Raw genomic sequence first — 24,776 nt, forward strand, 5'->3', positions numbered from 1 at the left:
ACATTTATAAATTATTTATAAATGTGGAAATAATTATTTATAAATTTATAAGTAATAATAAATTTTATTATTACTTTTAAATTACAAGAATTTTTTGTATTAAGGGAAAAATTGTGGTCATTAGGGAGGGAGGAGGTTTTGGGTGGGATTTCAAAACATGCTTGCCTTTCTAGTAAGTTGTAACAGCTGCTCGTAACTTTTTTTTTTATTTTTAACTTTACTGTGCAAAATCAGAACCCAAACAAAGTCTGATTGAAATTGCTATGTTACATCACATATCAAAGCAATCAAAACATTAAGCTGATGTTATTGTCTTGCTCTATATTTATTTAACAATAAGTGATAAATAAATTTCAACAGAATTTTACTTGCAACTTTTTCTTATTTTTATTAGTATTCATGTAGATCCTTCTTAAAGTTATTCATATTTTTATTATTTTGAACATTATATCTAATTCAGGTATTCATTGGTAAATGTAGAGGTATAAGAAATTGAATATTTTTATTCATGTGATACAATAAAATAATGTAATATGCTGCTCAAAACACTACTGCTTAGGGGATATTTTGGTTTTCTTGTAAATTATAAAGTTATAAATAATAATTTACAAATGTAACACAATTTGTAATGAATATCAATTATTTAAACAATATCTCATCAATTACACCCTATTCATAAGTAAGAAATATTTATTCATGTATAAAGTAGCCAATAGTTATAATTATTTGCAGAAATGTATAATTATCTGACAGAAACTAAAATATCCCCTAATTGTTTTGAGTCAGTGTATGACAGTTAATTTCTAAATTATACTAAGTAATGTACACTGGCCATTTAAACAGAAAAATGAGAAAAAACTTAAAATAAATGTCTACTTGTTTGTTTTGTAAACTTATCGGAGAAGCACGTATTGTACCAAAGTAACATTTTAATGTAAAATGTTGCATCACATTGAGTACAGTGAAAATATCTGTTCAAGAAGTTAGATAAAAAAAAAACATTTTAGTACACACCCATGTTTAAGTCTGATGCAAGGCCAAAAGAGAATAAAATAAGTGCAGCACATATGAAACTGATTCTTCTATAAATAAAATTCAACAGTGACAACAGAAGATATTTATATAAGCAGAACATTATTGCAATTTTCAACCACATACCTTCTAAAATATTGTATTAGATGAATAAAAAATATGGTTGAAGATATTAGATAAAAGGGATTTTTTTTTTTTTTTTTTGGCAGGGGAGAGAGAGACAAAGCACCAACTAAAGAAAATTTTGAACACGGACAGTTTTTCGTACAGCATTGCTATATCCTTCTTTAAAATGAAACCAGATTCCACCAACAGCTTTATGATGACCAGTTTTCTCTGGAAAGGAAAAATTAAATAGTAAGTAACAATGTGCACACAGTACATTGTTACTTACTATGACAGATTTATAATATTAATACTTCAAATCTGTCTGTCTAGGCTGAGTGCCAGACAAACACTAAACTAGCAGTATCCAAGAGTTTTGGCTAATTCCTCTTACTCCATGTAAATTTATTCAGCTATCTACCCAACATACAAGCTTTGCTTATTCTGTTGTCTATTTCTGAATTAACTTGCCATCTTCACTAAAATAGTTTAAATATTTAACTTGTTCTACATGATCTCCATTCAGAATGCAGCTGAAGTTTTATATGCTCCGGCCTATTTTCATGGTTTGGTCTTTTTATTGCTGATTTTCATGTCAAATTTGTTACAGCTGTTATTCAATTTAGTTAGTGAACCTTGGAGACCTGCACTGGATGTGTTTAGGAGTACACATAATCTGTATAAAGCAAAGAGCTAAGTTTGACATCTCCAATTCTAATATTAGCCATGATGCCACTATCTTTCATAATGTGATCCATATAGATGATATGCATCCTTCTCTTACCCCTGATTTTACATCAAACCATCTTCCTGTATTTTCCTTCAATTTTAACTGCTGACTGACAACTTAAATAGAAAACTATGTATTGCTCTGTATAATGTTCCATTCATCCTATATAACTGTAGTATTTTGAAAAGCTTTTCCCTGGGCACTTTGTCATATGTCTTTTCCAGACCTACAACACTGTTTGTCCTGAACACAGCTTGTTCTTCTCCAAGTTTCTCTTTCACAATCTTCCTCAACCTCTTTCCAAGTATGCTTACATAAATCTTACCTTTTAGTAGTAAAGAAGTTCTCTGTAATTCTCACATTTGGTTTTATTCCATTTTTTTATATAGATAGGTACTATGAGAACTCTACTCCAATCATTGGAAATTCTACCATCTAATCAGGCCCTCTGAATTATGTAGTGTAGCCATTTCAAAACTTTTAAACCTCCATACATAAGCATTTCTGGTCAAATATCTACTCCAACTGCCATTCCACATTCCGAGTTTTTGATGGCTTTTTCTAGTTCAAATAGCCTTCAAAGGAATGCGAAGAACTGACCAGGGCTTCTGACCTAATGTCCAATCCTCACCTTCTCGTGGTGCACCCTGTTAGGCATCTACCTGAACGGACGAGGATAGGCTGGAAATTTAGGATTTAGCCAAACAAATTGTATTCTTATTGGCTTAAACCAAAATTTCAAATGATGGTACAACATGATAGAATTTCATGGCGGCTGGGGCGTCGCCCGGTTAAACAAGCCCCCCCCCCCCTCTTTGTTTTCGCCAGGGAACCAGGGCAAACAGCAAAAATTCAGCTACTGGAACAAATCTGAAACCACACCTCAACTCAATATCATCAGAGTTCAAGATCGGTACTATCAACACAAGAAGCCTTAATAGCAAAGAAATGGAGCTAGCTGAAGAATTAGATAAGTACCAGATTGACATAATAAAGGGTGACTGAAACAAAAAAGACAAAAACTGGTGAGATATTTCTGAGCACTAAATACAAAATGTTATATACAGGCAATGACACTCAAGGAAAAGGAGTAGCCATAGTATTCAGCACTAAATACAAGGCTAATTTTGAATGGCAGGCAGTCTCAAGTAGAGTGATGTGGCCAAATATGAGAATTGGAAACTGTACAATGAGACTTATTTGTGCCTATGGTCCCACAGAAGGTTCTACTAAGGGAGAAGTGGAGGAATTTTTTGAGGCTTTAGAGAAAGCAACTGACACAATGATAAAGGAAAAGTTGGTCCTCGTTGGGTATCTAAATAGCAGAGTAAGAAATGATTGTCAGACATAAAAAAATATTTTGGGAAAATTTGGAGACAAGCTAATAATAATGGCAAATACCTATGGGATTTCTGCTCAGGACATGGACTGGTTATTACAACACAAAAATGTGCACAAATTCACGTGGAGAGTCAAGGAATAAGAAAAGTCTCATTGACTATGTTATTGTTGATAGTGATGTTTTACCACTGGTGCAGGACACCAGAGTGTACAGAGGATTTGAAATTGGAAGTGGTCACCATTTAGTCTTGAGCAGGATAAAATTGAATTTCGTATTGAAAAGAAGAATATGTTAAGAAAGTTTTAAAGAGAATAAAAGTTGAGCAGCTCTCAGATGTGAACTGTAGACTAAAATACACAAATATTATTCAAGAAAAAATTAAAAAATTTGAGAACAGAAACCAAGCCCTGAAGAAAACATCGATTGATTTAGCCAGAGAGGCATGTGGTGAGGTTGTGTGCAAGAATAGAAAAATCGGCACTCCATAGTGGACACGGGAAATTAAAGAGGCAATGAAGGAAAAGAAGAAAGCATATCGTCAGTTCCTGGCAAATAAGTTAGCTTGTGCTCTTAAAGAATACAGAGACAAATGTAAGAAAGCTAAACACTGTGTAAAACTGGCTAAACTAAAGTCAATGCAGGACTTTGGCAAGAATATAGAAATTAAATATCAAGAAGGCTACAAAATATTCTGGAGGTTGTTGAAGAAGCTCAGAAATGGAGGAAAAAGTGCTGTAAAAGGAATTACAGATGATAAAGGTGACATGAAAACAGGAGAAAAAGATAACCTTGAAGTATGGAGTAATTACTTCGAAAAACTGCTAAACGAAACAAGGAGTGATGGCAGCACAGTGATAAAACACACTGACCAGGCAACCAGTCAGGAATACATATCCATATTCGAAATAGAAACGTCATCAAAAGCTGAAATGTGGAAAGGCAGTAGACGTAGAGGATATTCGACCAGAAATGCTCAAGTGTGGAGTTATAAAAGCCGTACAGTGGCTGCACTGCATAGTTCAGAAGTCCTGGACAGAGGGACGGATTCCAGATGATTGGAGTAGAGCGCTCACAGTACTCATATATAAAAAGAAAAATAAAACTGAATGCGAAAATTACAGAGGCATTTCACTACTGAGTGTTCCTGGTAAGATATATGCAAGTATAGTTGAGAAGGATTGTGGAAGAGAAGCTTGGTGAAGAACAAGCTGGATTCAGGCCAAATAGAGGCTGTCAGGATCAGATTTTCACTTTACAACAAAAAGTTGAGAAATCATGGGAATATAACGAAGATCTGTATTTAAGTTTTGCAGATCTCGAAAAGGCATATGACAAGGTGCCAAGAGAAAAGCTATTCCAAATGCCACAGTTATATGGTGTTAATGGAGTATTATATCAAGCAATACTTAGTCTCTAATTGAGTTGTAAGTCAGCAGTTAGAATTGAAGGAAGTACAGGAAAATGGTTTAATATTAAATCTGGTGTGAGACAAGGATGTACATTATCCCCTCTCCTATTCATTATCTATATGGATCACATTATGAAGTGTTAATCTCAGCTCTTTGCTTTATGCGGATGTTATTATACTTCTAAATTAATCCGCTACAAGTTCGCAAGATTACCTGTCTAAATTGAATAACTGCTGTAATAGATATGGTATGAAGGTCAGCATTAAAAAGACAAAGACAATGAAAATAGGCAGAAACATTGAAAATATCAACTGTGTTATGAATGGAGAACTTATAGAACAAGTAAAACATTTCATTGACTTAGGCACGATTTTTAGTGAAGATGGTAAGTTAAATATAGAAACAGACAATAGAATCAACAATGGCTGGTATGGTAGGAAGTCAACTGAATAAATTTATATGGAATAAGAGAGAAATTAGTTATATACAAGACAGTGTTTAAACCAATTTAAACTTATGGATCTGAGAGCTGGGTTAGAAGTAAAACACTTGACCAACACCAGAGACCGCAGAAATGAGAAGAGATGGCATCAATGGCAATATCATATAAAAAACGAGGATATTAGGAAAGAACTTGATATTGTCAGCATCCAGGAATGCTTTAAACGTGTGGACAGACTTACGTGTTCGTCGAACATGTTTTTTATTATTTTAACGGTATAATAGAACACAGAAACTAAGTAAATAATTAATTTATTAACTTGATGCTGATATTTCGCTGGTGTTATAACCAGCATCTTCAGAGCACAAAAACACTGTTGGTCACAATACGCGAGACTAAAACAACATGGTGTACTTAAACAAAATTGTAGCAGCAACACAAAGACTAGAGTCCTGATTTTGGCGCCCTCTTTCTGAAAAAAAAAAAAAAAAAAAAAAAAAAAAGCTATCATGTATTACTAGAGTCCTAGAAAAGTGCTAGTTTTTTCTTAATATGACTGTCTCCCAGATCTTCGGCAAGTTAATACAGCCATATTTGTTGAGATTTGGAGTGTGTTTTAGGGCTTCTGTCGCCTCTAAAAACGATCTCTCTGATTTATATGGGTTTCTGTGTAGTACTTTTGTGTTTTTCCAGTTTATCCTGTGTGCAGGGGTATCCAGTGCATGGTCTGCTAGGCCCGACTTCCCATAATGATAATTCCGGACGTATCTTTTATGTTCGCTGATGTGAATGTTCACAGTTCTTCCTGTTTGACCGTAGTAGGCTTTATTGCTTGGGCAGGGTACTTGGTAGACTCCTGGATGTGATAAAGGAGGAATGCTATCCTTGGGTGAGCGGATGAGGGTGGCTAATTTGCTACATGGTCTGAATGTAGTGCGTAGTTTATGTTTATTGAGAATTCTTGAGATCTTTTCGGATGTGCCTTTAATGTAAGGGATGGTGACTGTTTTGTTGTAGTTCTCTGTGGTGGATGGTGGGAGGGGTTTCTTAAGAGTGTTTAGTATTTTGTTTATTTTATGTGGATTGTAGCCGTTGGCCAAGAAGGTGTGGCGTAAGTGAGTCAGTTCAGCAGTCAGAGCCTTGTCATTGGAACAGATTGCTCTCGCTCTATGGGTTAGCATTTTTAATATGCCATATTGTTGAGAAGGATGATGGTGTGATTGTTTGTGTAAGTATCTGCCTGTGTGTGTGGGTTTTCTAAAAACTGAAAATGATAAGGAACCATCTGGGAGACGTGTGATGAGTGTATCCAGGAAGGGCAGACAGTTGTTGGTTTCCAGTTCCATAGTAAAGTGGATTTTTGGATGTTGGCTATTTAAATGTGCTAAGAATGTTTTCAATGTCTCAGGGCCATGTGGCCAAATACAAGCACATCATCAACATAGCGTAGCCAAAGTGTTGGTTTGAGAGTGGCTGTATTGATTGCTTGTTTTTCCAGGTGTTCTATGTAAAAGTTGGCTGGGGGGAAAGGGGGGGGAGCCCATGGCTGTCCCATCAATTTGTTTGTATATTTTCCCTTTCCATGTGAAATATCCTGCATGTATCGTGAATTTGAATAGTTCAAATATATCAGGGGGGAAGTGTGACTTCAGTAGATTGAGGGTTTCTATTAGTGGTACATTTGTGAATAGTGAAGTGATGTCAAAGCGTACTATTAAGTCTGAGCTTTTTAGGGTAAGGTGTTGTAAGATGCTTTTTTTAGGTGTGCTGAATTTTTGACAAAGGAGGGAGAATTGTTTGTGAGAGTGGCTAGTAGCTTAGCTAAATGTCTAGCCAGTTTGTATGTGGGACTATTTATACTGTCCACAATTGGGCGTAGAGGTGTGCCTTGTTTGTGAATTTTTGGTGCTCCATAGATCCTCGGTGTTTTAACATGGAAGGGTTTGAGTTTGTTAACTGTGTCTTTGGGCCAGGAAGTGACTTTTTTCAGTAATTTTCGTGCCTTATTCTTCCATCCCACCAACACACAAAAGAATAAGGCATGAAAATTACTGAAAAAAGTCACTTCCTGGCCCAAAGACACAGTTAACAAACTCAAACCCTTCCATGTTAAAACACCGAGGATCTATGGAGCACCAAAAATTCACAAACAAGGCACACCTCTACGCCCAATTGTGGACAGTATAAATAGTCCCACATACAAACTGGCTAGACATTTAGCTAAGCTACTAGCCACTCTCACAAACAATTCTCCCTCCTTTGTCAAAAATTCAGCACACCTAAAAAGCTCAGACTTAATAGTAAGCTTTAACATCACTTCACTATTCACAAATGTACCACTAATAGAAACCCTCAATCTACTGAAGTCACACTTCCCCCCTGATATATTTGAACTATTCAAATTCACAATACATGCAGGATATTTCACATGGAAAGGGAAAATATACAAACAAATTGATGGGACAGCCATGGGCTCCCCCCTTCCCCCCCCAGCCAACTTTTACATAGAACACCTGGAAAAACAAGCAATCAATACAGCCACTCTCAAACCAACACTTTGGCTACGCTATGTTGATGATGTGCTTGCTATTTGGCCACATGGCCCTGAGACATTGAAAACATTCTTAGCATATTTAAATAGCCAACATCCAAAAATCCACTTTACTATGGAACTGGAAACCAACAACTGTCTGCCCTTCCTGGATACACTCATCACACGTCTCCCAGATGGTTCCTTATCATTTTCAGTTTTTAGAAAACCCACACACACAGGCAGATACTTACACAAACAATAACACCATCATCCTTCTCAACAATCTGTTCCAATGACAAGGCTCTGACTGCTGAACTGACTCACTTATGCCACACCTTCTTGGCCAACGGCTACAATCCACATAAAATAAACAAAATACTAAACACTCCTAAGAAACCCCTCCCACCATCCACCACAGAGAACTACAACAAAACAGTCACCATCCCTTACATTAAAGGCACATCCGAAAAGATCTCAAGAATTCTCAATAAACATAAACTACGCACTACATTCAGACCATGTAGCAAATTAGCCACCCTCATCCGCTCACCCAAGGATAGCATTCCTCCTTTATCACATCCAGGAGTCTACCAAGTACCCTGCCCAAGCAATAAAGCCTACTACGGTCAAACAGGAAGAACTGTGAACATCCACATCAGCGAACATAAAAGATACGTCCGGAATTATCATTATGGGAAGTCGGGCCTAGCAGACCATGCACTGGATACCCCTGCACACAGGATCAACTGGAAAAACACAAAAGTACTACACAGAAACCCGTATAAATCAGAGCGATTGTTCTTAGAGGCGACAGAAGCCCTAAAACACACTCCAAATCTCAACAAATATGGCTGTATTAACGTGCCGAAGATCTGGGAGACAGTCATATTAAGAAAAAACTAGCACTTTTCTAGGACTCTAGTAATATATGATAGCTTTTTTTTTTTTCAGATAGAGGGTGCCAAAATCAGGACTCTAGTCTTTGTGTTGCTGCTACAATTTTGTTTAAGTACACCATGTTGTTTTAGTCTCGCGTATTGTGACAAACAGTGTTTTTGTGCTCTGAAGATGCTGGTTATAACACCAGCGAAATATCAGCATCAAGTTAATAAATTAATTATTTACTTAGTTTCTGTGTTCTATTATACCGTTAAAATAATAAACAACAGGAATGCATTAGCAGAGCTAATCTTAGGTAGTATGGTCACTTAAGCAGAATGGGAGAGGAAAGATTAGCAAAACAAGTGTTCTCTGCCAGGTTGGCAGAAAAAGACCCAGAGGAAGACGAAGATATAGGTGGATTGATACAGTAAAAAGTACCTTAGAAGATAGAAATATAAGACCTGATAATATTGCAGTCTTGACATTTAACAAACTGATTTGAGGAAAATTGTAGACAGGAAGTTAGTAATGATGTAAATTTTTCATGTAGTATCATATCCTGTATATATCAGGAATTTGATGATGAGTATTAATATGTACTAGTATGATTCTGTCACTGCTTGGTTCGCTTAACAGTCTTTTGAAGTAATTACTCCAGACATCTAGGATATCCTTGTCTTCAGTTTTCATGTCATCGTTATCATCTTTGATTCCTTTTACAGTACTCTCTCCTCCAACAGCCGCCGGAACATTTTGCCACCGTCCTGATATTTATTTTTTATATTCTTGCCCAAGTCTTCCCATGACTTTTGTTTAGCTACTTTTACACACAGCTTAGCTCTCTTACATTTTTCTCTGTCTTCTTTTAGGACATCTGCCTACTTATTTGCTAGGAATTTTTGGTATGTTTTCTTATTTAACTTCTTGTGTTCTTATTTTTCTATCCTAGAAGACAACTTCACCACATATCTGACTAGTTGAATCAATCAATTTCTTCTTCAGAGTTTGCCACCGAAACTCCAAGGTTTGGTTCTTGTTTTCAATTTGTTTCATTTTTTCTTCGATAGCGTTTGTATAGTCAAGTCTACAATTTGCTTGTAAAAGCTACTCAATTTTAATTCTTTTTAAAACTTTCTTACATATGATGGTACAACATGATGGTTAGAGAGAGAATTGTCATTGATTTACAGTTTAACGACCTCTGTATGTATGTTTACTAATAAATATATATATATATATATATATATATATATATATATATATATATATATATATTTATTTGAATATACTTGGAGTAATTTTTGATTTAAGCTAGAATAACCAAGATAACATTTCTTTGTATTGAGCTGAACAGTTGTCTGAAATCAGTAATATCAATTTATAGTAGTGCATTAGGAACTATATAAATTTCATACTTAAATAATGGAAAGAGTTGAATATTTATTTATAGTTAAATTCTTTCTCTCTCTTCACCATATTATATAATATGAGTGATGGTTTGAAGGTTATAGCAGGCATTGTGAGCGTCTGAAACGCACCTCTTGATTTACAGCTTTAAAGTGGCTGTTCTGCAGTACTAGAATGAACCAGCAATAATGCTGTGCATACTAACTAATGTGAAAACCTCCTAATCTAGTGTTGGTTAGCAGTAGATTAGAACACTATAACAGAATAATAAGTTGAGAAGGATTGGTTGCTGATGAAGGTGGAATACCAAGAAATATGAGGTGCTACTCAAAAGTTCAGGGAATTTGAATTGTGTGAGAATCGGTAGTAGTATGGCCTTCTGTCACTAGAAGGGGTGAGCAGTACCTTTTGTGAATCAGTATGCCAACAATTTGAGAGGCTGTATTCTTAGGTTACATGTGTTTTTGTAACATCATGTATTAGTAGTGTTTTAGGGAGCAAAGAATCTGCATCAAATTTTGCTTCAACCTCAAAAAGCTGCAGAAACCCATGTGATAAGAGCCAAAGGAAAACTTTTTTTTGTGGTACAAATGCTTCAAGTTCACATACAAGGCATTGGTCCATAAGGAATTCCTCCTCCCTGGTCAAACTGTCAACTGCAAGTTTTAGTGTGAGGTTTGAAGTGGCTCAGGAAGAGCATTTAATACAAATACCCAGAAAAGGAAAAGAATAATGACACCATGACAACAAAGTTGTCCACACATCATGGATTACAAAAACACAACAGTCATTTCCCCTCCCCACATGACTTTCCCAAAGATGAATGCAGGAGGTGCTCAACAGTCACACTTGAGGACTTCGAGAGATGCATCTCTAATTTCAGTTTGTAGGTTTGTGATGGTAAGGTAGAGAAGCCGACAGAGCACTTTGTTTCTGTTTTATTTTATTATACAAATATGTTAAGCCTGCAAACACAGGAGGTTATAAAATCTATAATACATAAATGCCATATGTGGGCATGAAGAATAACGGAACCTAATGGTAATTTTCTTGAACGAGTAGAGGTTTTAACGTTGTTGTGGAATACTGTTCTAGATAAGAGGAGGGCAATAACTTGGTTAGGGTAGGTTTGAAACTGAACTATGAATAGATGCTTGTGGTCTAGACAAAAGTGAAAGAATGATGGAAGTAAGGTTCAGCAGAATAATGCCCAGCAAAACAGACCATCACTGATCGCAGTGAACCAGAGAGGATATACAATTAACCAGACTGCCTACTATCTTCTGGATACATCACAAATCTTTAGGTTTTTGGTGTACAACACCACTTAAGTACTCTAAGGTTGGCCATATTTATATAGTTATGAACAGAAAAAAATGTTTGTTGGATAATAAAAATCCATTCCACTTAACTGTGGAAAGGGTACAGAGGTGGATAACAAAAATAGTTTCAGGACTATACAATGTTGGTTATGAGAATGTGGATTGCAGAGTTTGGTAGATAGAAGAACGAGAGGTGATATGATTCAGAGTTTTAAACTGTTGACAATGAGGAGTTCTTTTGCTTGGTTGAACAGGGAGAAAGGAGTGAGAACAAGGGGTCATCCCTGGAAGCTGTGAGCAAGAGGGGTGAGGAGTGGTTTCTTTGCATGGAGGGGTGGTTTGAACCATGGAATGCATTGCCTGATAGTGGTGGGAGCACAGTCAATGAGTGGTATGATAGACTGCGTGTTTTCTAGAAAGGTCCTCCCACAATGAGTCTTTTAACTCCATGGAGGCGTGAATAATCATCATAATAATAATAAAGAAGCTATGGCTATATATGAGGGAGGGAGGGAGGGAGGGAGGGAGGGAGGGGGTCTGGAATGTTCTGATAAAAACCTAAAAAAAAAATGATATTGAAGCAACTGATAACCACAAGAAAAAACATACTAGTAGCAGAGTTATAAAGGTAAACTTATGTTCTTTCTTGTGGTTATATCAGTTGCTTTAAGTGTTTATCATATGTTAGGTGTCATGAAACATAGAGATATATGAAGTGATCTATCTTGTGAGATTGTTGTTACCAAAAAGCAATCCTATCTCCAAAGTTGAACTTGTCCTCACCCCATGGGACATACCGTACAATATGACAAAGATATCAGTGTTTAAATATTCGATTATGGAATGTTTGGACACTACAAGGAAGAAAGGAATGTGGTGTAGATAGCAAAATGAATGTAGCTGATAAGAATATTTTGAATGTATAGCATCATAATAAGACATTGGGGGGGGGGGTAGGAATACAAAGCACTGAGAATACAGCAACTACTAGCCTAATAAGTTTATTGCAGTCTAGTTGCTTTGAATAGTCTCTCTCTCACACAGAGAAGCATTTCAGATTCATATGGCCTTACTGATATTTGTTTCCAACTCCAATTTTTGAAACCACACTTTCTGTTCTTAACAGGAACTCAACTTTTTGCCTCTATTCATCCCACATTGAGAAATGTGAGATGTTTTTCACACTTTTGCACTCTTTTTACAGGCCTATGACTATCAAGGTCCTCTGGCCAGTTTGCATGTTTTACAGTTGAGTCCCCATAATTCAACTACTGAGCTGAATTATGGGGACTCAACTTCATATCCACAAGAAGCATTTATTTCCCTTCCACTTTGAATTTTTATCCCTGTAACAAGCATACTGTAACTAGTGTTCATTGAAATCTCATGTTTCCATTTCTGCTAAAACTTGAATGATTGTAAACAAAAGACTACCAATGTCAGAAATTGATCTTTAAGAAAACCAAAATGTATCACCTTCAAATTGTGGATGTGATTTCTCATCTCTTGGAAAAACTACTGACCGTAACTTTTTGTCCAATCTTGTATCCACTGGATCATTACTCACAGGGTAGGCCATTTTTCTGGCTCTTATGTTAGAAATATATGCAAATGATTTCATACTTCCAGTATGATACATTCGGTCACCCCATCACCATCATTTCCTGATATGTACCCTCAAAGTTTTTACGGTTGCTATGATAGCACTACATGATTAAGTTTACATTAATATTAATCTCCTATCAATAATTTTCCTCCAGACTAGTCTATTACTTGTCAGCATTCCAATATTCTTGTATCTAATATTTCAGTCTAGGTTAATTGATGCATGTTTGCTGGTTTGCTAACCTTTCTTCAATTTTATTTAAGTGACCTTATATTAGTCCTACTTATGCATTCTTGAATGCAAACAATGTCAAGTTCCTTCCTTGATCTCTCAGTGATGCCATTTGTTTATTTGATAATTTTTCTTAGAACTCTCACATCTGTGATCAAGGAAGGATCACAAATATGAGTGATGATTAAACATTATGTTACACTCCCCCCCCCACTCAGTTCTCTGCATTCCTTAAAGGTAATGTGGACGTCTCCTCCCAATTATTTGCCTTTAACCTTTAAACAACCCCCCCCCACACACACTTATTGATTTTTATGAGCAAGTGATTAGAATAATCTTGACCAACCTGGGAATCAAAAGGGTCTTCTATTTCTCAGATTGTACTACCTTTTCATTATTCTCATCTTACTATTCTTCTATTTACTCCTTTATAAAATAATGAAATTCATTAAGAGACAGATGTTTGCTATCTAGAAGTCTCACAACCAGCAAATTATTATGTCATTTTTTTTAGAAAAATGGCAACTTCAGATGACATTCATCCATATCTTTACTCTCTCTCCTTTGGATAACTTAAACAACCATTTACCTCTGAATATGCTAAGACATGACCAGCCATCATTCATTAACAGAATAAATGTTTCTTTGTTTACCCCTCTGCTGCTGCTGTTCTTTAAAATAACCTCCTTTGATATGTGCTTCCCAAAATGAACAACTGGCAGATATTTGTAAATTATCATAATTTACAATTATGAGTCTTTTTTTATAATTGGCTTTTGCATGTTGTACTCTTATACTTAGTATGAAGTACAAAACCAAACTATCAGTATTGTTATGTGCCTGATCAAAAATTGATATTTATTTAAAAAATAAAGTGATTAGACCAGTGCTTTCGAAACTTTTCATGTTGGTGACACACTTTTTAGAAAAACATAATTTCGTGGCACAGTAATTCAGTCTGATGTGCCTCTCATGGGTCACGTGGTCCGTATTAATGCAGACTGTTCAACAGTTGATTCTTGCGTAGTTTCCTCTATAGTTGATACATTTTGTTCATCACAAATGTCACCTTCAGCTTTTCTTTTATTAATTAGAAACTTATCCATTTTACAGGTAATTCAACACCAATTTGATAAATAAAACTGTGCGAATTTATTGTAAAGCTTTAACAGTAACTAAACATAAAATACAAGCACCAGCTCTTTGTTTATTCACGTTGCAGTTAGAATAAACATCAATAATAATTTGTATGAATAAATGGTGTGCTTTATTTTTATTAGTCGAACGATAATAAGAACCGAGCGACTAAGTCGAACGATAATAAGAACCGAGCAACTACTACATGATAAAACCACAGGAATGAATTCGGCTGCATTTATTCTCCATTATTTATTGAAATATATTGATATGAAATATTCTTAAAGGTTAAAAATAATTAAAAGATAGTTTGTATATATAATTTTGACAGCACTAACTAAAAGTTGTACCAGTACTTTGCGAAATGGATTCCGCTATGGAAATTTTCAGCGATTTTTCTGTTTAACGCTTTATGTTCGCGCGACACACCTTCACACTGCAGCCGACACACTAATGTATCGTGATACAGAGTTTGGGAAGCTCTGGATTAGACTGTACTTACCAAATATCATCATCATGTTCCCTCACAAGATTTTATGATGTACTACATGAAAAAGTCACATCATTATTTACTTCCTATCAATGAATTTCCTTCAAATTAATCTGTTATCTGTCAAGACTCCAATATTATCAGATCTATGGTTTCTCTCTTCTAAGGCACTTTTTACTGTATCAATCCACCTAAACCTTGGTCTTCTGGATCTTTTTCCTGCCAGGAAAAAGATCCAGAAGACCAAGTTAGCAAAAGTTAACAAACACTTGCTTTGCTAACTTTTCCTCTCCCATTTTGTTTAAGTGGCAATATTACCTGGGATTAGCTTTGCTGACATGTATCTGAATGATAATGTCAAGTTCTTTCCTAATATCCTCATTTTTTAATATAATTCTACCATTGATGCCATCTGTTCACAGCTTTAATTTTTTTTTCAAAACTCTCATATCAGTGGTCTCAGCTGTTTTATTTCTAACCAGCTTTCAGATTCATAAATTAAAATTGGCTCGATTGCTATCTTATCTAATTTCCCTCTTATTCCATCTAAATTTATTCAGTTGCTTTCCTATCATACCAGCTTTGCTAATTCTGCTGTCTACTTCCTTATCATTTTGCCTTCTTCATTAAAAATTTGAGCTAAATAGCTGAAATGTTTTATGGGTTCTGTAATCAGGATGCAGTTGATGTTTTTAATGTTTCTGCCTATTTTCATACCAGATTTATTACAGCAATCCTGCAGACTTATACTGGATTTATTTAGAAGTATAACATCATCTGCATAAATGCTGAGATTAGCATCTTCATTACCACTTTCCTTCATAAATATGATCCATGTAGATGATGAATAATAGTGAAGATAATGTACACTCTTGTCTCACGCTTGATTTAACATCGAACCATCTTCCTGTACTTCCTTCAATTCTAGACTAAGTATTTACTTGATATAATGTCCCATTTGCACCATATAACTGTAGCATTTTGAACAGCTATGTTATCATGCTTTTTCAGATCTACAAAACTTAAATACAGATCCTTGCTATATTCACATGATTTCTCAACTATTTTGTTTTAAAATGAAAATCTGATCCTGACTTGTGTTTGGCCTGAACCAAGCTAGTTTTTCTACACGCTTCCCTTCCATGCCTCTTCTTATTCTCAAGTATGCTTGCATAAATCCTATTAGGAACACTCAATACGGAAATTCCTCTGTAATTCCCATATTGTTTTATTTCACTTTTTTATAGATGGGTACTAAGAGTCCTACTCCAATCATCTGGAATTCAACCCCCTGACCAGGCCTTCTGAATTATGTGGAGACAGTATAAAACTTTTATATCTCCATATCTGATCTGGTCTTTGATGGCTTTTTCTACTTCAAGTACCGATATGTATTCCTGTTGAATGTTTTGCATCACCATGCTGTCACTGCTTGTTTAAAAATTATCAAATATCTGATATTTGTAATAATTTCAATGGTATTTATTTACTTCATACTAATACAATCATTTGTCTTAAAGACTGTGTGATTATGCAAATGTAGTGGCCACATTAGTGTGAGGAGATTCATGGGATATCTACAGCTGGACTTGAAGAGCACTGTTATTCATGGATAAAATTAAGAATGGAAAACAGAAAACTTGTTTTGGAAGTTCGTATAAAAATATGGACTGGACTAGTAACAAGCATCTCTGAAAAATATTTTAACTGGACCATATCAGAAAGGAGACACTCAACAGGCATTATATTTCAACATCCAAAAAGGGAAGCCCCCCCCCCCCCCCCACAAGGACCCAGTGATATGATAAATGAATTACTGTAAAGAAGTATCCCATTTTTCTGATATATTCTATTATAAGACATTAAGCTCAGAATCTGCCAAGATATGTGGAACAATGAATCACGGCCTAAAGATTAGTGCACCTCTGTTCTTATTCCTATTCCTAAAAAAAAAGAGAACAGTGTGAAATAAAGCAATTATAGAACTATTAGTCATCCAAGTAAAATATACTTTCAGAGACCCAAGTAGGATTACGTAAAAACATCTCATTGGAGAAAAATATATTGAACATAATAAAATACTATGTCACAATTTTATAGATATACAGAACACCTTTGATTTAGTATGGCATGAGGCACTGTGGAGATGGTGTGAACCAGTATGGAATATATAATAAAATAGTACATTTAATTGAAACTCTTTACTGTTCCTCAGAAATGTTAATAGAAATCAACAGCAATTACAGCAAGTCTTTTATAAAATGGAAACAGGTATGTGCCAAGATTGCATACTTTTTAACCTTTATTTGGAATATATAATGAACTCAGTCCTGGAAAACAGTGGTATTGGAATTACAGTTGGTGGCAAAAAAAAATCAATAATCTTAGATTTGCTGATGACACTGACCTAATAGTAGAATGAACATCGGTTATAATTAACAGACAGAGTTTTTAAGGCACTTAATGATTATGGATTAAAGATAAGCATTCATAAATCAAATATGATATCTTCAGGCAATAACCCTAGAAAATTTAGTTAATGATGAAAGATTTACCTACTTGGGAAGCACACAACACAGATGGCTGGTCTAAACATGACATTAAAGCATGCATTGCTAAATCAACTATTGCCCTTAAGAGATTATTGCCAGCTACAAGATTCTACCTCATTGATATCCTTGTTAACTCCATCTTACTATACAGATGTGTAAGTTGGATGTTATTATTATTATCCCAAGACCCCATGAAGTCAAATACTCATCTAGGAGGTCCTTTTGTCATACACACATACTATGCTTTAAACACACTCAAATTCTCTGCAGACACCACACTTTCAAGCAAGGCATTCCAATCATTCACAAAAGCTGCTTTTCACTCCTCCGTTGATGACCTCTGGTTCTCCCTGATCTCCCACCGTTTGCTGTAAAGCCTCTCCAACAATGATCCTATAACAACCCCTTACTAACTTGTAGGTCTCTATCACATCCCCCCCCCCTCTTCTTCCTATCCACTAGACTCTGTAAATTGCATCTTTTCAACCATTCCTCATATTTGACATTCCAGAGATCAGAAAATACCTTAGTCAGTCGCCTCTGGACCTTTCCACTATCTCTTCATCTTTTTGAAAACTAGATGACTAAATCTGTGCATAGTAGTCCATGTGTGGCCTAATCGAAGCCTTATACAATGCAACAAGAATCTCCTTACTTCTACAAGTCAGTGTCCTCTGCATCACTCCCAGAATTCTTTGTGTTGTCCTCACAATTTTGGCAATGTGTCCCCTAAAATTTCAGATCTATATCCATCACCACCCCAAGATCTCTTATTTCCTCCATCTGCAACAATATATCCCCACCAAGCATAAATTCTACATCCCATCTTTGTTTCCCAAATTTTAAAACCTTATATTTTGCAACATTGAACTTGCATCCCCATTCCCATTCATTCAATTTATTCAAGTCTTCTTGTAAGGCCACAACATCTTCTCTACTCTTCATAGTTCATCCCAACTTTGAATCATCTACAAACAGCTGAATATCCCCATCCAATTCTTTGTCAATATCATTAACATACAAGTTAAACAGCAATGGCCCTAAAATGGACCACTGAGGCACACCATTAACGACTTTTCTCCCCCATATACAACTTACTGATATCTCTCAGATAGCCAGTCTCCGATCCAATGCACTAATCTAATATCCAACCCCATCCGCTCTAGTTTGACTATCAACTTATCAACTGCAAAAAAATTTTCGGAATACTTTTACAATTACTACAGTATAAAATTTTATCACTATAATTTTTTGTAAAGCTATGAAAAAATTGCTTAACCATAATGAAATTTTTACGTTAATGTAGAATTTAAAAAAAAAAATCACCTCTGTTTTTCTCCAAAACAGAAGGAGTAATTTTTCGACCAAAGAAGTCCACCAGCTCCTGCAAGAAAAATAACATTTGGTATAATTGAATCGGGGTGCATAAAATTTAGAAAGCAGGTTAAAAAAAATTTTTTTTTTAATCAAACTGTACACCAGATTTTGTATGATTGTAACTTTTTTTTTGTCCATTATGCTCGGTAGCTAGAATGCGATTTCCAGGCCATTCAACTCTGCCATGTTTATCCAATAAGGTTTCTTGCCCATCCTTCACTGCTAATACTCAAAAAGGTTAGATACATACAAAATTATTCTATGTTACCAAGAATTAGACACATCAGGTTTTGCCCACAACATTAATTCTTACACACAAGAGTTGTGTGTGTGTGTGTGGGGGGGGGGAACTGGAGTCCTGCTTTCTCTAGAATTGCCCTTAGGTTTGAAGTATAAATGTTACCCTGCCACATTCATATTTTCAATCTCATTCTTACCCCTCAACTCCTTCAGACTGTATTAAAGAAATCTGTGATGCTCTACTATGTCAACCAAATCTAAATAAGAATAAGATTTATTCGCCTAGTTTTGGGAGGTAATCTTGTTAAATACACCACACAGTTGTAATACAGGTAGTTCCCACCTTTCTAATTAATTGGCTCCTGGCGACAGTTTGTAAATCGGGAATTTATTTGCCTTAGAAATAATGCTATAAGCAAGAGTTATGTTCATAGGAAGGAATATATAAAATGAATATTAAATGATAAGAAAAGACTTTACTGGCCAAAGATTTACATATTTAAATAACATAAGAAAACTTTTAAATTAAAAAAGATGTTTTGAAAAAAAAAATTAGCTCATTTCTATCCTGGGTGAATTGTCAGCCAATCGAGGTAGTAGAAGATATATTATTATTAATTAACTTAAGGAATTCACAATGTACACTAGGATATAAATTAAATTAAACTTTAATCTATATTTCCAATATTTTGGCAACGTCACATTGCCATCTTCAAAGGAACTTAAAATAAAGACACGTGCACGCAGGCACTACACATAGTAAAATGAACTAGAAGATATATTAGGAAGCTTCAGTGCATCTTTTTTTTCAAAGAAGGCCTTGAGTGTCATCTGCTTCGTTTAAAATAGCTCGATAGCAAGTAGAAGCATTATTCATTTTGCAGTAAAATTTACAAAATTGCTGAATGTCTGAATCTTTTGATTCAAAGATTGCTTGAACTTTTTCGAGAAATTTAAATGCTTCTTCTAGGCCTTTTAAAGTGAAAAACTGAGTTGGAGCTTCATATTTTTTTTCTTCTTCCTCTAATTCAAGGAGATCATTGGGTGAGAGTTCCATAGTGTTGAGATTGAAGCAGCTCATTAACATCACCTTCCGAAACTTCCATTTGCAACTGGTTAGCCATACCTAGGATCGCTTGAATTTCAGAATTCACGATCTTTGTTGGGTCTTCAAAGCCTTCAAAATTATCACTAAACTGAGGACAAAGTTTATGTTATACTCTTTTCATAGTTTTTTCAGAAACTTTATGCCAGGTGCTCTGTGTTACCTGAATTGCATCTAAAATGTTGAATCTCTTCCAAAACTCTTTGATAGAAAAGTTTCCATCTTTGCTTCTATTAACATTTCAAAAGTCTCTTTGAAATGTTAATAGAAGCAAAGATGGAAATGTGCTCTAAACATCACAATCACAGTGAAAGGGTTGTAGTTAAAAAGAAAGCAAAATAAAAAAATCAGGTGTAATTGAAGAAAACTACAACTAACACACTCGCATCTCCAAGGCTCATTCTAACTAATCATTATGTTCATTACATCCTTTGCCAAGTACAATTTAAAATAAAAATTTGTAATTTATATAATTACCTGCTTTATTTCTTTGAAATTCTAATATTGTGCTATCTTCTTGTTTTGCAAGCATGTAGAATTTCTGTAATGTTAACTCTGTTCCATATGTATGTAATATTTTCAGCATTTGTACTAAAGATATCCAAGAAATGAGGATGAAAATACTGCTTGTAATTTAAAAAAAAAAAAAATTACAGAGGTAGTCCATATTACAGGCAAGAATAAATATAATTTAATTTGTTATTGCCTGTATGTTTCTCTTAAAGAACAGTGTTTACTGATATGCATTAGCTGAAAGGTAAAATCAAATATAAATGATTGATTTTACATAATTCATCTTTACAGATTCTTGAAATAAATGAATACAAAAGGCAGCATATAAGGAAAATAATTTTTACCATAAATTAAAGATACCAAGAAATTATATACTTGGTTTAATCCTTTATCCAAGTATAAGCAAACAAAGTTTGCCTGAAGTATTTTCAGGACTGGGGCAACTCGTGGTAAAGGTGGTATATGACTCCACATCACTTGCTTTAGTATCCCATAATGCAAAGCACATCTCCTTGCGGACATGTATAATGCTACGCATTACGGGAAGGGTCACTACCCAGACTGGTTTCGACCTTTATTAACTCGTATATGAAAATATGACTTCTGCATTACTTCAACCTTGGTATCACCTCTGGGTCTGGCTCCCACTAATGAGATCTCAATAAAGGTCAAAACTAGTCTGGGTAGTGATCCTTCCCATAATGCATAGTATTATACATGTCTGCAAGGAGATATGCTTTACATTATGGAATACTAAGGAAAGTGATGTGAAGTCTATTATTTATTTTTATTTATTTCTACTATTATTACACAGCTATACCTGGCCTGATTCCTGGGAATTTTAATAGTGTTGTCTCCTACTCACTCAGATGCAACCTGGATACATGACTCATGCTGTTTGATTCCTTCTTTGTTAATATTTTGAATATTGTAACCAATTCTTCCCCCCCCCTCTCTGAATGATGTTCATGTTACAATAAGCAAAATATATAGGCATTGTAAATACTTCTAATTTCCCTTACAGGTGTTAAACCAATTTTTAAAAGTATAATTAAAAAATATATTTGGTATGGACAAACAAAAAGACTAGCCCAACATACCTTGGATGAAGACCATTTCATCAGGTGGAAAAAAGTGAAGCTGCTATACAGATCCTCGTTTAAATTGCAGACTATTTCTAGAAGCAGCTCACGAGCTACAGAAGCCAGTGAAATGTAATAGAAATTATGGTGTAATTCCACAAATTTTAGTGTGCCACCCTATCTGCCCATTAGCAATAATCATGGAGAGTGCCACTTTTGCCTTCCATACACGTGACTGATTCCTTGTTCTGGAGGTCATTGTAATTTTAGTCTTTGCTGAATGTGTATCTTAAAAGTGCCTTTGATAAGGCACTTTTAAAAATTGAGAGGTTACAGAATGGAATATAAACACTGCCATGGAGGAATGCTGTTGTTTGGTGAGTAATAATGTCAATATTCACACCAACAGCTTCCATAATCTCTTTAACAAAAGGACATATGACAGTCTGACATATGTGATATTGAGCCTCCCAACACAGAGAAAAGTGACTAGCCCATGTAGAATGCTCTGGGAGGGCCTTTATTTTTAGGGCATAGTTAAGAGACAACTGTTTCTGTCAAAGTGATAATTCATTTGCTCCAACATAAAGGCTTTGAGTTGGAGCAAATGAATAAAAAAAAGCACCAGTAGCTATCCATATGCCCTAATGATGGATAGGATCTAACCATAGGGCTACTCTGCCTTGCCAAATCATAGATTTGAGACCAGTAATCCATCTTTGAATGTTTAAGTGCACCGATAAAGATGAAACAATGAAGATTGATCAGGACCCCATTCAATAGAAGATAAAATGCAAAGGAGATTCAACATTCTTGTGTACTTTTTCCTTAGTTGATGAATGTGTCAAAGGAAGTTTTCTCTCAAAGATGAGTCCCAAGAACTTAGATTCTGTTGCTACTGGAATAGCAGTTTACCCCATTTTTAACCCATGATCTGGGTGAAGAGAGTTTTTATAACAGAGGTGTACACAAACACTTTTTTTCTGCTGAAAATCTGAACCCATTACTAAGAGCCCATGAAGAGACATGATCGATTATCTGTTGAATTTGGCTTTCAATTACTCTCATGTTATAAGAGTGACAGTAAATTGTGAAGTCATCAACCTAATATACATAGAACATTTCCAACAGTGGGAGGAAGCTGCTCGGTGATTGAGTTAGCTTAGCAAAAAGAGTCACTTAAGATAAAGCCTTAAGGAACACTCTGTTCTTGATAATATGGTTGAGATAACATACTTCCCACTCTGACTTGAAAAACTCGACTAGACAAAGTTTTTAATAAATAAATAAGGTGTCCTCTGAGACCTAAGGTTATAGAGGTCTTTTAATATGCCATATCTCCAAGCTGTGTCATAAGCTTTTTTCCATGTCAAAGAATACTGAAAAACCAGATGTTATTGTTTCAGAAATGTGTTTCTTATACAAGTTTCTAAATGGACCAAATGGTTCAAAGTTGAATGATGTCTACGAAAGCCACATTGTGTATTGTGGAGAAGATCGTTACTTTCTAAATATCAGGGAAGTATGCCATTGACCATTTTCTCTAATATCTTACAAAGGTAACAGGTCGATAATTCTTTGCTTGTGCTAGATCCTTTCTTGGTTTTGGGACAGCAATGATAACTACCTTGCCAAGAACCTGAAAACTCTTCCTCTGTAATTCTGTTATATATTAAAAGAAGATCCATGGAAAACATGTTATCATTTAATAATGGATTTCATCAGAATCGACTGCACTAGGATGAGACAAAAAGAAAAAAAAAAGAAAAGAGCTCTTTTTAGTTCTTCCTTAACAAATGGCTGATTGTACAGCTTAAGCCTATTCATGGAAAAATTCAGCTACTATTTCTCTTGTTGTTCTTTCAATATTAAAACCTCAGGAGGATATGAAGCTGTTGCTGAGATTCTGGCAATACTTTTTCTCAAAGTGTCTGCAATTGCTTTGAGATAAGCAACAACATATCCATTATGGTCTAAGGTAGACAAATATGGGTTCTGTATTTATTTTTCATTTTCCAGATTTTATCCCATACAATTTTTGCACTGGTTATTTGGGTAATCAATGGATCCATTGATTAAATGGATCCAAAATTGTTTTTGACTCTGACATCTTATCTAACGTACTTCAACCTGAACATATATAAAAGCTATTAAGTGTGATGTGGTGAGATATCTACAAAATATACCCCATGCTTTGTCTTAATCTTCTTTGGCGGCTTGGCACTCTGGGTTCCAACAAGGCACTGATAGAGTGGGAATCGAGATGATGTTTTTGGAATTGAGGCTGTTGCTTGGCTGGGAAATACTACTTTATTGATAGATGTTTGACTGACTGTATCGGCATTAAATTTGCAAGATGGTAAAAAGCAGTCCAGTCAGCCTGATCCATTTTTCACATGGGGATAAATGTACAATATGGTTCTATAATGAAGACATTGTACAAAAAAAGAAAAAAAGATTGCTTCTGTATATGTTCTCTATAACAATGCATGTGAGCATGGAAAAATAGCAGGAGAGCATATTTTAAGATCTATTGCAGAATATGAGTGGATAGGCATATGGAAGAATACAAAATTAATAACGGAAAAACTCACGTAAAAAGATTATTTAATAGTATAATTTTCGCCTGCATGTCACAGGTATCTTCAGTACATTTTAAGCTAGAATTAAACAATAACTGATTGTTTAATTTTTAATTGTTTAATTTTAGCTTAAAATGTACTGAAGATGCCTGTGACATGCAGGCGAAAATTATACTATTAAATAATCTTTTTTACGTGAGTTTTTCCGTTATTAATTTTGTATTTATGTTTGCTCACGGTATTCCCTTATTAAAAGTATATGGAAGAAAGTACTGAGTCCATTACTCAAAAGGGAGAGGTCATTATTGTCAAGTATGCTCATTCAATGATATGACCTCATTATTTGTGTTGGCACTACTCCACAAAGTGTTGTGTCCATTAAAATCACCTATAAGAAGTATGGGCTCAGGCAGTTACAAAATGAAATTATCAAATTCCATCTCGTAAGTAAATAACTTGAACTTGAACACATTGTAATAAGAAATCCCACAGATAAGTGAATTACTATTGCTTTCATAGCAGTATTAAGGTGGTTATGATGGAAAATAGTACAACTGCACACTGGGATAGCTACTTTGTCATGAACAAGACCATCTCCAGTTCTGTCCTTGTGTACAACAGTGAAGCAAAATCTTTATTAGTGACATTCTGGTGAAA

At 35.1% G+C, this 24,776-nt stretch overlaps 1 protein-coding gene across 1 annotated transcript in view; it reads right to left on the reverse strand.

Moving 5' to 3' along the window:
* Positions 1-1,102: 1,102 nt before the first annotated feature.
* cutlet (chromosome transmission fidelity protein 18 homolog) overlaps positions 1,103-24,776 on the reverse strand; it is a 347,064-nt gene continuing 323,390 nt past the window's right edge. Inside the window, exons 22-23 of the mRNA XM_090395883.1 lie at positions 18,547-18,604; positions 1,103-1,368 (exon numbers count right to left, since the gene is read on the reverse strand). Of these exons, the coding sequence (XP_090252009.1) occupies positions 1,265-1,368; positions 18,547-18,604 (162 nt within the window). The 3' untranslated portion in view covers positions 1,103-1,264. The remainder of the gene's footprint in view (positions 1,369-18,546; positions 18,605-24,776) is intronic.

Source organism: Typopeltis vanoorti, chromosome 7, assembly GCF_054136105.1.
Source record: "Typopeltis vanoorti isolate ZY-2024b chromosome 7, IOZ_Tvanoo_1.0, whole genome shotgun sequence".
NCBI lineage: Eukaryota > Metazoa > Arthropoda > Arachnida > Uropygi > Thelyphonidae > Typopeltis > Typopeltis vanoorti.